General features: G+C 44.7%; 1 protein-coding gene across 1 annotated transcript in view; it reads right to left on the reverse strand.

The window, feature by feature from the left end:
* The window catches only part of BMP6 (bone morphogenetic protein 6), a 181,792-nt gene that overhangs the window by 56,541 nt on the left and 109,894 nt on the right, over window positions 1–15,357 (reverse strand). Inside the window, exon 2 of the mRNA XM_075585743.1 lies at window positions 10,783–10,975. Coding sequence (XP_075441858.1) covers window positions 10,783–10,975 — 193 coding nt within the window. The remainder of the gene's footprint in view (window positions 1–10,782; window positions 10,976–15,357) is intronic.

A 15,357-nucleotide genomic window follows, 5' to 3' on the forward strand; every position in this document is an offset into this window, starting at 1 on the left:
GATCCTGCTGGATGCAGGATGGTCCCCACATGCAATACTCCTTTCTAATAATCACACACCATAGTTGGTCCAACGGCAGTTTTATTGTATAATGGCATGATACATCTCAAGCCCTGGAGCAGACCCCAGTGGCTTGAGGCCCCAAGAGCCCTCCCAATCTCCTTGACACTCTGGTAGGGAAAAGGGTATCACAACTTCAATTTCGTGGAGTGTCAGCTTTTATACCCGGGGGGGGGACGGCTTGTAACAGGGCAGGTCCAGGTACTGAAAGGCATCACAACATATACATGTGACCCAGTCAGTACCCTCCCCAGGTATGAATCTCCAATTGCCGGTTTAGACCTGCCCCATGATAAGCAACATAATACCCATTCAATCTGCAACTGCAGGCTAGGACCTGGGCAGGAGTTTAATCCCAACACTGCTAGGACTTAGTGTTGAGGCCAGTAGAAGGCTTTAGCCAGGGGCACTTGGCTACATCCTCCCTCTGGTGAAAATCCTCCTCACGGCCCCGCATGAGGAGCACAATTATGCACCACCAATAATTGTGCTGGCCCACAGAATTATAACTGTAGATAAGGGAGATCCAACGCACTACGGATTTGTTCAATAGAAAATTTATTGTGCCACACAATGTTTCGACCGTGAGCTCTTTATCAAGTGACAGGCCTTATCAAGTTATAAAGACCTCATGGTCGAAACGTTGTGTGGCACAATACATTTTCTATTGAACAATTCTGTAGTGCGTTGGATCTCCCTTATCTACCGTTCAGATCAGGAATACCAGGACAGTTACCCTTGAACCAGCTGCACCGGTAATATTGAATGCATTGTTTGATTGTGGTGTGCAGCTTATAATCGTTGTTTAGCCACAGAATTATAAAACACATAGCATTACAATAAATGTTGGCATAACTGGTTCCTCTTAACCAAGAGAACCTTTCGCCCAGGTGCAGTACCGTTCCTGATGTAATTACCTCCCGACCCATTATGCAGTATATCCCTGCTGTATCTCCCTTTATAATTCGCAGTACCGCCTCTGCTGTATCAGTAGTAATGGTCAGGGTCTGGCTTCCGGACAAGCTTACCCTCCTTTTATAGGGCACTGTCTCTCAGTAACTACTATGCTGGAGCACAATTTATGTGGCTTGTTCAGTGGTGTATTCCCCTTCCTCCCACCAATAATCTACCTGGTCTTCCCGTATGAATATAAATCGTTTTTCCCCATATGAGGCACGTACCCCAGGAACATAGGATCCTACCAGTCCAACCCTCCACCTCCCACAACAGGCTGACACATTACAGTACTCACAACTGGACACTGGAGATCTATGGACATCCTGGGGTACAGTGGCGGACGTGACAAGGGTCTATGCTCCCCGGTTAACCCTGGGGCCTCCTCCCAGGGCACTGGGGCATCAACGGGGGGCATAAAAGGGGATTGTACCGGCACTGTAATGTCCTGTGTCTCTTCTTTTACGAGGGAGGAAGAAGAAAGTCCTGATATCCCTATAATCTTAGGACGGTCTTGGTTGAGAGCCGTTAGCAGCAAAACAGCGTCCTCTCTATGTGGCAGTGTGCGGTTGGCATCAGCAGTCTCCGCACCATTCACCACTAGGGACAAATCGATCTCCGAAGCGGGAATGCTGGAGGTACCGGACAGTACCTCGGAAGCGGACACTTCCGCTTTACTCAGCTGGGCTGTGGCACCCGCAATGCTTTGCTGGGCTGATGTAATCACAGGAACCTGCCGGCATGGATGTAGCACTTCCCCTTCTTCGTGAAGATCCTCCCCAGCCGCAGACAGTCTTCTCTCAGCCGAGGCCAATACAGGAACCACCACTGGATCTGACAGCGGCAGATTCGCACCCTTGTTGGCACTGTTGGTCAGAGAACCAGAGCCGCAGACCGGAGCACTCGTCCATTGTGGATGAAATATTTAATATATGTCCATGTAAACTTGCGCCGCGCTTGCCGGAGCATTATCCATCAATATCTGTAACCGGCGGACCAGTGGGTAGTTACATGGCCCTTCGTCCAGATGGAAAGCATAGGCTGGTTCCAGGCCTCCCGCACTGGCCGAAGGTAGGGCACATCACACCGGTCGTGCTGGATCAAGAACACATGCACCTGGCTTTGGCGGGCTTCGCATCCGTTCACACCCCATACTGAGCCGTTGGCGCCTCGACTCCTCCCTCTGGTGAAATCAGGAGTCCCAGTTGGAATAGAGGGGGCGCGGCTATGGACTTTGGCGACAATCCCAGATATTTTGCAACTCACCACGGGGTCTCTCTGCTGTTCGGTGGGAACCGCGATCAGATTCCAGGATCCTCCTCAGGGACCCTGAACTCTCCTCCTCAGTGCCTGCGACAAGCTCCATCTATCAAGCCAGGTCCCCGTTTGAGCATCCTATCCCACTCGCGGATCTAGCAAGTAGTATTGGAGCACACGCTGCAGTCCCATCACAGGGGGTGCTACCAGCTGATACCTTGATTGTCAGTCACATCTTAGCCTCTGAACGTAGCACAGTAAAGGCACCCGGCAGATAGTCCAAAGTGGGGTGCTATCTTTCAAGTCATCCATGTAGGCATACTCATCTGCGGCACCTGGCACGATATAGTGTGATTCAGACATCTCTCTGCATTCGGAAGTGGAAGGGACCCGGCACTGATATAGCGTGTTTCAGACAACTCTCAGATCTGCATAATGTACCGGTCAAGGCAACTCGATGACCTTGATACAGTACTGTTCAGGCACCTCCCATGCGGCAGCGGGTGGGGTTGTATCGTGAGCAGATACCATCCGGCGGTACACCGCTAGCAACCGACTGGGAATGCTCTGGCCTGGATACGGTGAGTGCCCCCATCCACTCCTCCTTCAACGGGTTTCCCAGCCATACTTTGCCGCCCATGTTGCTCATCTCAGCAGTGCCTCCAAATGTAACACCTGTTTCCCCCCTGCCACAGAAGACCTGGCCATTACATGGGTATTGTCCCGGTGCTGTCGCTCACATGCTGGATCAGGAGGTCAGAGTGGCTCAGCAGTTGGAGTTTGGGAGCAGCAACAGGGAAGGCTTTCTCCATCTCTTTACTGTGCAGCGCCTCCATCCCATGAGGGTCCAGCTGAGTGCAGGATGGTCCCCACAGGCAATACTCCTTCCCAATAATCACACACCATAGCTGGTCCAGCGGCAGGTTTATTATATAAAAGCATGATCGTCCTCCTGCCCTGGAGCAGACCCCAGGGGCTTGAGGCCCCAAGAGCCCCTCCTAATCTTCTCGACCCTCTGGTAGGGAAAAGGGTATTACACTGTCCCATAATCAACCGTCTCAATTTGGTGGAGTGTCAGCTTTCATACCCAGGGGAAGGGCTTGTAACCCCGCCCCATAACAGGGCAGGTCCAGATACTGACAGGCATCACACCATATGCATGTGACCCAGTCAGTACCCTCCCCAGGTATGACACTCCAACTGATTGTTTAGGCCTGCCCCTGGATAAGCAACATAGTACCCATTCCAGGCTGCAACTGCAGGCTAGGACCTGGGCAGGAGTTTAACCCCAACGCTGCCTGTTCTTACCAGAACATATAGTGGTGAGGGCACATATGTATTTCTAAATGTTCTTGACTACGACATAGTTGTTATGCCAGACTGAAAAAAAGCTATCACAATGAACTTAAATTATGCTTGGGACTAAAAGCAATATACTGTAATGCGGGTCAATTTAGGAACATGATACCATTCCAAATTCAATCCTATTATCTTCAGAAGTATCAATATTATAAGCAGGGGTGGCCATTTTGCATTTATAATGGCCCACATGATACTTGAGGATCAGCCACTCCTCATGTCATTCCCACCCCTCCCGGTGCACCAGGCCAGCGCCGGATGTTGGGCCCAACATCTGCATTCACCCGAGGGACCCCAGCTCTCCTCCACCGCGGGACCGGAAGCCTCCCCCGTAACCAAAAGTCAAATTCTTAGTGAAAGGGGGGGGGGGATTGTGAGAGAGGGGGGAATTGAGTGAGAGGAGGGGGAGAGAGGACAGGGGGGCAATATTCGTTATTGTTATAAACTGATTCTGTATCAGGTGATTTTTGAAAATATCTAAGGTTATTGCGAATTAATTATATCAGCAGACACAGTGACATATGTACTAAGATAGGATTTGTTATGTTTTGTGTGGGTAAACATTTCAGTGTTAAAAATGAATACAAAAAATTATGCATCCTATGGATGAAGACTTAATACATATGACGCATAATTTGCAGTTTGAAATGATTTTTGACATCCCTAATGTTGAATACTTGACTTCTTGAAAGGTTGCTATTATGTGACATACTGTTTTGTACCATGTAGCATTTTTTGTATATTGCATTTTTTAATTGTATATAAATCAGGGCCATCATGGAGGAGCACCAGGACATCTGTCCTGGGACCAGCAGCTGAGGGAGGCCCTGTCGGCCTCGGCCCAGAAGTTGGGCATGGCCGGAAGTAGGTTGCGACTTCTGAAATAGTCTGAGCGGCCAGGGCCCCTTCCTCTGCCGGGCACACAGGTGAAACAGGTGATCCCTCTGCCTCTCGCTCGACAATCTCCCCAGGCCTCTGCCCCGACATAGCTGGCTCCCGACTTAGTCTGACCCAGGTTCCTTACTGACACCCCAGGACCCTCCCAAACTCAGCAAGCCCTGGCCTACTGACTCCTCTGGCTCCCACCCCAATTCAGCAGGTCCATGAGGGGCCGCACTGCCTCTCCAGGCCCCAGATTGACTTCCTGGGACCCTAACTGACTTACAAGTCTATGGGTACAGGGTAAATAAACCTTTACTTCCATAACTTCTAACTGAGACATTTCCCCCTTCAAGCTGTCCACCAATTGGAGGTTTCCCTCTCCCACCCCAGCGGCCTGAGTTGCCCCCCCCCCCAGCTGCCTGAGTTAACCCCTCAAGCAGTTTGGGTTACCATATCCTAGAAGCATTCTCAGGTCCCCGCCCCCAGTGGTTTGAGGTAACTTCTCCCTCCCAAGGACTAAGGTACCCGCCACTCCCCCAATGGCCTGATGTATCCTCTCTAGAGGCCTACGTAAAAGTTGTTGCATAGAAATCAGAAAGGTTTTTTGGGGAGGGCCAATGGGAAGGGGGAGCCTGCTCCTTACATTTGTCCTGGGCCCAAATATTTCTGAACGCAGACATCTATATAATGATGAAATATGCAAAATGTTGTTACATCATTCTTTGTAGATGGGTTATATCCTATATTATAGAAGGGATGTTTGATGACAATATTGATTTGATGTAGATCTATATTTAGCTGTATTAATTTCAGGTGTTTGATCTGTATAAAATGTATTCCTTCTCCTTTTTCTGTCAGTTCTACTGTACTGTATGTATTTCTGTTACTACTTTGTTCTGGATTTCGCTGCTTTTTAGCCCTGATAACATTTGTCTGTGTAGTATTTATTGCTGCTAGGAGATTGGTCGTCGCTGGGCTCGTATTGGCCACATGGGTCTGGTGCTCTGCACGACTTCCGGGACACGTGGCCCGCTCCTAATTAGTAGCAAGTGTTTATATTTGGTATCGGTATCGCTGATTTTTCAAGCCCTGATGAAGGTCCATTGGTTGGATCGAAACATCAGATTTTTTTTTAGTCTCTGGAGCTCGTGATTACAGTATATAAAAGAATAATTTCTTTATCTGGAGTGTCCAGCTTTTATATGTATACTTCTATATCTATGTTGGTGAAATGGGCATTCACTGGAGATGGAGGCACCAACTCATGTTATATGTTTTTTGTTTTCTTGGTGTGTTCAGTCATATAGGGTTTTTTTTATACCTGACTAGTACAATCTAAATTAAAAAAGGATCATGTGTCATTGTCTGTAGAACTTGTATTAGTGAATATCAATTATTAGGGTAATATTATTTATAGTAGGCATATTGTCATCATTTTCTTAACCTTTTATAATGAAACATCTGTGTTGCGTCAAATATATTTTTGGGCTGATACTTTGCAACTTCACTAACATCATCAAGAGTCTTTCTTGGGGTTTATGCCAAGTTGAGCTTGGCGGATGATTTTGACACACTTTTAATTGATTTTGTGACGCACATAAATATTATTTTTTAGCACATACTATTTACCTCTGTACACCAATCGCAGCCCATTTCTGTGCTCCAAAACAAACAAAAAAAAATAATTACTGACAGCTGACGCGGGAGAAACTTGAGCTAAGTACATCGGCCCCCACAAGCGCAATTGAAAATAAGTTTGATTGACGCCAATTTTGTGCCAAAAAAAGATGTTTGCGACACTTACTAGATAGGTCACTTTAGTCAAGAGAAAAGCAAGGAGTAGATGGATAGAGAAGATCTTTGTTTATCGCCCCATATGTAACAATCACATGGTAATGACCCTGATGTTAGAAATGGAAGAGGAAGTTCCCCTCTTTTCTTCTAATTGCATTTACAACTTCATGCACACTTCCTCCCCTAGATACAAGAAACACGTGATCTTATCCCCGGCTATTAGAAGGGGCACCTGCGTGCCTGCCGGGTGCCACCCACTGAAGACAGGCCACCTAAAGATTCCGGTGGCAAGCTTTCTGCACTAAGCTTCACAATTTTAGACACCTCCATGATCACAGGAGCTTTGAATTACCTACTGTAATAATAGAGTTTTATCATAGTTATTGTTTACGAAAAGAATCATTGTGGTTATGGAGATTTGGTATGAAAATGCTGAAAAGTATTTAGAAATATTTTCGAGGGGAAAAAAATATAAATTTCCCAGATAACAGAGGAACAGATGCATGATGGGATTTAAAAAAAAATGTTTTTGCATATGTACCCTGTTTGGGTTTTGATGTGCATCAACATTTTTTTAGTTACTAAAGATTGGATGCCTTTTGGTTGCCCAAGCAATAATGCAAATAATAGAAAGAGTACAGAGGCGTCTATTTATTACAGTATCCAAGATGCACAACTGGAGCAAAACCAGCGCAAAAATTGCACCATATTTATCAAAGAAAAGGAATTATTGAAGTTAATGTAAGTTTTTCCTTTGATAATTCTGGTGCAGTTACACTGGTTTTGTTCTAGTTTGGCTGCTCAGAGATCTAAATAACCCCCTAAGAGAAGCCACGGGGGCCATGTATCAAAGTCCCCAAACTGCAAAACTGGAGCAAAAACAATTGAACCAGATTTCAATAGAAAAATGTCCCATAAGATGTAATGGCATTTTATGCGGTGGCAAATAAATGTCAGCATTTTTGCTACACTTTTGCAGCCGAGACTTCAATACATGACTCCTTCTCCTGGTATCAAAACTGAGAGCAATAGAACTGCACCTTATTTATCAAAGCAAACAAGCCCATTGTATCCTTCGGGACCCTTTCCAATCTGGTGTCTTTTGTTCTCCCAATTTGCTTTGAAAACGACTCCCTATGAGACTACCAGTGATAAAAACCAGTGAGATAGTTCTTCCATTGAGTGCGGTTCACTGGAAGCAAGTAAGACTTGACGGTCTCCAATGTCAGATTTACTGGTGGTCTTGGTAACTGCTTAGAGGTTTACTGCCCAAGCACTCAGGGAACACACAGTTATGCCAGATAACTGCTTTGAATCTATGCAAATCCCTACCAGCATCAAAGAAAATGAAATACGGTTTAAAGTACTTATCTAAACATAGCATGTCAAAAACTGTATCCTTGTTTGAGCTGAGCAGCTGTTGTTGGTTGGCTAATAAGCAATGTGCTAGAACATAACGTAAATCTTACAAATATGAAGCTGGCTGAATCTATCACTAAATTCTCTCTTGTTAAGACTCTGAAGCACCATGCTCCCGAGAGACATGAAATGACATTCCTAATGAATCACAGGGAAAAATGGAAAAAAAATGTAGCCACATCAGCTTATGCAGATGTTAAAACATCACTCATCGAGATGGAATAAGGTTTTTTTTGTTTTGGATTTGCAATGATAATGTATTGTTTATTTATTGCACCTTGTGAATAAATCTCTACAGATTTTGGTCCTGGCTCACTAAGGAGCTCGAAAGAATTTGAGCTGCGTCGTTCCAAAAAGTTTCTCAAAACTGTCTGGAAAGGTTATGCCAAACACTTTGGTCTCGTAAAAATTTTTCCGTTGACCCCAATAACAAGACAATAACTACCCTATAAAATAGCTACATAGACCAAACCTGTTAAACCTGACGATTACTAATCTGCAACAGCTCTGATAACTTATTACGTGTAGATAAACACAATCTAAATGTACAAGCTCAAAACTCAGACCCACAGAATTATACATGTATAAACTGTATGTTATTCTGTCAATTGGACTGCCACTGGGAAAGTGACCTCAAATATACAGCAGTAAAAAAGAAGCCCCAATGCGGCAAATAATTTAGTTCAATTCTATGTTTTTCTTGTCATTTAGTACAATCGCGTGACCAAACCACGTCAAGCCTGCAACCACATTAAGGTAAACACTATCAGCAGGTCCTACACAACCAATTTCATACTGTGTCCTTTGTATTTTATTTTATATTGTGTCCACTGCATAGAGAAAAGAGGAAACGCAACAAAGATATCGTCATTAGGTTGTTAAGATTGTGTACTACTAATTGTAAATTGTTTGGGAGGTCTGTGGCCCCTCCTTAGTTTAAGCTCACCCCTCCCACATCTATTTAATTAACAGGTCCAAGTGCACACACCTGAATGCAGTAATCTATTGAGAGATTCCTTCCCTCTGGAGAGCGGTGGTGATGGCCTTTGCTGTAGCAATAAGTGTGAGAGGTGTGTGTGTGTGTGTGTATTTATTTTCTTGCACGTATTTATTATGCACTTTGTAAATAGCACATAGTATAGTGCTCCTAAATGTTAACGCCTTAGGCACTGCATGCATGTCATACATCCCATGCTGTTGGATATATTATTGTTTTGTTTCTTTTCTCTGTGAAGTGGAGGATATACAAAAAAGACAGTATGAAATTGGTAGTGCAGGAACCTGCTGGTAGGGTCTACCTTGACGTGGTTGCAGGCTTGACATGTTTTGGCCAAATGATTGAGCTAAATGACCCATACTTAAGAGGAGAAAAAACATAGAAATTAACTGAATACTTTGTCATATTGGATGTGCATTGGGACTTCTTTGATTGCTTGTTACATGCAATGCTGTAGTGAACTGAAAGCCATGTATAACCATGCATCCCACTTACTTGATCTTTAGATACCTGTTATGTCATGAGCCCTTGCTCATTTTTTAGGGGCAGATCAGATTCCCCACTTTGGTGGAGCAGCCAGACCAATCGAAAAGGAAGTGGAAGCCTTTCCACTTTCATTTCCGGCATCAGGGCACCAGTCGCAATATGTGATCGCTCCAGCACTATAAAGATTCATATGTTCTACCAATGTTTCTCTCTTGTACAAAACTGGTGTATTACAGGTGTAAAAAAACAGCACCAGATATAAAACTGGAGAAATACAATGTAACTCCCATGACATTCCCTCATTGCCCCACCATTACAGAACCAGGTGGCAAAATGCAGCTATGATCCCATGCCTAATTTAGTTCCAGAAGCTGTGGCTCCAAAGAAACATTTTGCACCTGATGAAACATCCATATGGGACATGAAACAATGTCTTTCCACTGTCCTTGGCTTTCACATTAAATGGAAAACTTCATTATGAACTTGTGAGTAGAGTTCAACTTTGTATCTGTGTAGCCAGGTCCCCTCTGGCTCCTCGGACGTCCGTTGCCCCCTTCCTTACCTCCGACAGTTGAGGGCAGCTGCAATCGCATCGCCGGGAGCTCCCGGCGACATCAGCAACTCGGTGGCCATGTCAGGTTTGGCGTTAGGCTCGCACATGCGCAGAACGCACGCGCCAGCCATTTCAGGAGGGCAGGGACTGCCCACAGTTGCGCATGCTCAGTTGAGAATAGCGGCGGCCATTACAAGTTTGCGCATGCGCAATGGAGATCACGCACGCGGCCCCAATGTTAAAGAGGACCATGGGGAACTACAGCACCCAGAATGCTTAGAGGCAGGTAGGTCACCTTACGCCAGGGAGCCAATAGGGCTTGCAGGATCCCCTGAGAGGAGAGATGCATTGTTGTGTGCCGAGTCAGGAATTCAGTAGAAGCTGGGGCACAGATAGGGGAGGATATGTAGGTGCAGGGAGCAAGTGGCCCCCTGCACTAGACCAGAGACCCCCTAGGCCCCAGTCATTGATAGTTAGTGGCTGCTACAGGGACATGCCCTAGGTAGGCAACGGATCCCCTTAGCAGTTCAGTATAGTCAGGGACACAGCTGTGTGCGACGTGGTCTGGCAAGTGAGGTCTGGGACCAGAGCTGTCTCACTGCAGATAAAGGGACTATCTGTGCGGTGAGATCATTCTGTTTCACAGCATGGCTATTATAATAAATATGACACTAATAATTTATATTTACTAATACCAGTTCTAAGTTTAAAAAAAATACACAATTCTATTTTCATTTAAATTGAATCAATCATTTCAAACCACAAATGATGTTTGATACGTATAGTATGAAGTCTTCATATACAGTACATGCGATGCACATTTTATGATAGTTTGTATGATTTTTTAGCACTGAAACTTTCTGACACAACACAAACTGTTGATTTTTTTTGGTACCTAGGTCCTGTAGGTCAACTCCAGCTCATGCTGATAAGCAGCACCGTGCCGTGAAATACCCAACGTTCTTTATTTCTGCACATCTTGCTGTAAAGGAATTTATTAAAGAGCTGCCACTGAAAATACCTGTTTCGGTGCTCTGCTAAGACTTGATAGATACTTATTAGGAAAGTTTGGTTTTTAAAGCTTCCCATGACACAGTCCTTGTATATCCGGAACTCTGCCGCCGTCACAGCCTCTCCGTCCGGAATCTGTGACAAATTAAACTTAAATTCTTTATGGTGTCGCAGGCGAGGTGACAACTCCTTGTCATATTCAACTAGAAAACAAACAAACAAACAAAAACAAAGGCATGAGTTTAGCTCATCATCCTAAGCATGCTTCATTCACATGTAATGATGTTTTAATTGGTCTGAGTTCGGTTAGACGATCTTACCTCTTTAATGCAGCCACTATTAACAGACATCTCTCAATGTGTTAATTGAATCATATTAATGGACAAATTAAAATGATGTCAATAGTGACAAGAGAGGATCCAGATATACCATAGCTAGTATGAATTGGACAATGAAGTGTTTTCCCCAACTAAAAATACCAATAGCAATGTGCACCAAGCTGACTATACTAACCTATTGTGATGTATTTGAGTCACATGTAAGAAACATGCTTTATGTGTTTCTTACATGATATACTGTGCATAATCTGTTCTACAAACATTTAGATTTATATCATCGTAGACCTGGTAGTATAACACAGAAGATGGAGAACAGAGGAGCCAAGAAAGTAAATATTGACATATTTTCATAATGTACACGTCAGATGTCTCCTTCCCAAACATCATACTCTGTCATATAACCACTCCTACTTCATCATATAACCACTCCTGCTGTGCCATATAACCACACCTAGTGTACCATATAACCACTCCTACTTCATCATATAACCACTCCTACTTCATCATATAACCACTCCTACTTCATCATATAACCACTCCTACTTCATCATATAACCACTCCCACATCATCATATAACCACTCCCACATCATCATATAACCACTCCTACATCATATAACCACTCCTACATCATCATATAACCACTCCTACATCATCATATAACCACTCCTACATCATCATATAACCACTCCTACGTCATCATATAACCACTCCTACGTCGTCATATAACCACTCCTACGTCGTCATATAACCACTCCTACGTCGTCATATAACCACTCCTACGTCGTCATATAACCACTCCTACGTCGTCATATAACCACTCCTACGTCGTCATATAACCACTCCTACGTCGTCATATAACCACTCCTACTTCGTCATATAACCACTCCTACTTCGTCATATAACCACTCCTACTTCGTCATATAACCACTCCTACTTCGTCATATAACCACTCCTACTTCGTCATATAACCACTCCTACTTCGTCATATAACCACTCCTACTTCGTTATATAACCACTCCTACTGTGTCATATAACCACTCCTACTTAGTCATATAACCACTCCTACTTAGTCATATAACCACTCCTACTGTGTCATATAACCACTCCTACTGTGTCATATAACCATTCCTACTGTGTCATATAACCACTCCTACTTCGTCATATAACCACTCCTGCTGTGTCATATAACCACTCCTGCTTCGTCATATAACCACTCCTACTTCGTCATATAACCACTCCTGCTGTGTCATTTAACCACTCCTACTGTGTCATATAACCACTCCTACTTCGTCATATAACCACTCCTGCTGTGTCATATAACCACTCCTACTTCGTCATATAACCACTCCTGCTGTGTCATTTAACCACTCCTACTTCGTCATATAACCACTCCTACTTCGTCATATAACCACTCCTACTTCGTCATATAACCACTCCTACTTCGTCATATAACCACTCCTACTTCGTCATATAACCACTCCTACTTCGTCATATAACCACTCCTACTTCGTCATATAACCACTCCTACTTCGTCATATAACCACTCCTACTTCGTCATATAACCACTCCTACTTCGTCATATAACCACTCCTACTGTGTCATATAACCACTCCTACTGTGTCATATAACCACTCCTACTGTGTCATATAACCACTCCTACTTCGTCACATAACCACTCCTACTTCGTCACATAACCACTCCTACTTCGTCACATAACCACTCCTACTTCGTCACATAACCACTCCTACTTCGTCATATAACCACTCCTACTTCGTCATATAACCACTCCTACTTCGTCATATAACCACTCCTACTTCGTCATATAACCACTCCTACTTCGTCATATAACCACTCCTACTGTGTCATATAACCACTCCTACTTAGTCATATAACCACTCCTACTGTGTCATATAACCACTCCTACTTCGTCATATAACCACTCCTACTTCGTCATATAACCACTCCTACTTCGTCATATAACCACTCCTACTTCGTCATATAACCACTCCTACTTCGTCATATAACCACTCCTACTTCGTCATATAACCACTCCTACTTCGTCATATAACCACTCCTACTTCGTCATATAACCACTCCTACTTCGTCATATAACCACTCCTACTTCGTCATATAACCACTCCTACTGTGTCATATAACCACTCCTACTGTGTCATATAACCACTCCTACTGTGTCATATAACCACTCCTACTTCGTCACATAACCACTCCTACTTCGTCACATAACCACTCCTACTTCGTCACATAACCACTCCTACTTCGTCATATAACCACTCCTACTTCGTCATATAACCACTCCTACTGTGTCATATAACCACTCCTACTGTGTCATATAACCACTCCTACTGTGTCATATAACCACTCCTACTGTGTCATATAACCACTCCTACTTCATCATATAACCACTTCTACTTCGTCATATAACTACTCCTACTTCGTCATATAACCACTCCTACTTCGTCATATAACCACTCCTACTGTGTCATTTAACCACTCCTACTGTGCCATATAACCACTCCCAGCCCATCATATACCCATACCTACAGTGTCATAACCACACCCTTTGTACCTTATACTTCCTCCCAAGCCTGGTCCCACTGCCCATTCACATTACTGTTGGCAGTATTATCATACACCCAGTATCATAAGTACGCTGCCTAGGTGTCACATTCACATTCACAATATTGTTAATTTTTCCTCCATAACATTGCAAAGATAAGCCTTTGTCACGCTTGTGCTCTCGGGAAGGACCCGTTAGCGAGGTGGGGAGGCCGCAGGGGATACGAAGGGAGTAATTTGCCGCGCAACAGGGGGTCGGCGCACGTAGTCACGTGACCGCGCCGCGCGCATGAGAATGCGCAACGCGTCCGGAGGTGCGGTGTCTACTCAGAGACACGAGTGATCCAGCTGCATGTGCGCGCATGGTCTGACAGCAGAGCGGGAGTGCGCGCATTCTCAGGCACCAACACGGGGGTTGCGGGAAGCCAACACTTCAGCACAGGAGTCTGGAAACGGAAACCAGGAACATGGGCATGGAGTCCAGAGCACAAGGTAACATCCAGAGAAGGATTGCTTCTTGGAGAACGTCCAGACTTCTTAAAGGCATAGTGACAGAACAGCAAGGTGCAGCGAAACTAAACATAACATAAGGGTTCTTAGTCTAATCCATTGGCCAAGGAATTATAAGCCTGCTACCACGTCAAGATGAACCCTACTAAGCAGGTACCTACACTACCCGACGGTAAACTAACCTCAGTAGTATACGAGTGACTGTCCCAGTCTTCCGGAATCCACAGGAGATAAGTAAAGTCCCAAAGGAGGTCCAGGCAGGAACAGCGTGCGATGAGTACTAGCAGGCACCAAGGCAGGCAGCAAAAGACTAAATGCAAAGAGAAAGTCAAAGAGAGGCTTACTTCCTGTCAGGAGGAAGAGGACAGGATTTGCCAGGAAGCAAGATGGCGTTGCTTGCTTCAGAATCCTTAAAGACACAGGATCTTGACTCGCAGCTAGAGGGCGGAGATCAGAAGTAAACAGGTAAGGAAGGAACACACCGCAGGGGGCATGTTCCGTGCATCGTTACAGACTTTTCCTCTATCTATCTACTGCTAAAACTCTAACATACTGTATGCCACATTCTCTCCCATCTTGACTATTGTAACCTCCTGCTGTCCGGCCTCCCGCCTCTCACCTGTCTCCCCTACAATCTCTCCTAAACACTGCTGCCAGAGTGATCTTCACTCTCTCCTAAATCTGTCTCCTGCTGAAATTCTGCTCCTGACTTCGGATTAAATGCTGTGTTACTTCCAAAATTGAAAGGGATCCTCGCACATTAGGGCTGTCCCATGTTCTCCCGCAGAATGAGGTAAATCTCAAACTGATGGGAGACATTGAGATAGAGTCCTAAATCCCACCGGCTTGCATGTTAACTCCACCCAACTGCATCATAACCCACCCTGTGCCCTATATCATTATATCCCTGACCCATTGTGCTATAACCATGCACCTTCCACCATAACCGACCCCTTCCCAACACAACCCCGGTCCTCACATCATAAACCCGCTCAGACTCTGGTTACCCTGCTCCAGAGGCGAAAAGGGATCTCACTCAAAGCTCACACCTGTGTTAGGCCCCTTCTTTCACTCAGAAGTGGGGGAGCCTTGGCAGCTCAGCTATAATGCTAGGATGACAAATATATTGTTTTTAGCCTTTTTTTTAAAAAAAAATCT

The sequence above is a fragment of the Ascaphus truei genome, chromosome 2 (assembly GCF_040206685.1).
Source record: "Ascaphus truei isolate aAscTru1 chromosome 2, aAscTru1.hap1, whole genome shotgun sequence".
Lineage (NCBI taxonomy): Eukaryota > Metazoa > Chordata > Amphibia > Anura > Ascaphidae > Ascaphus > Ascaphus truei.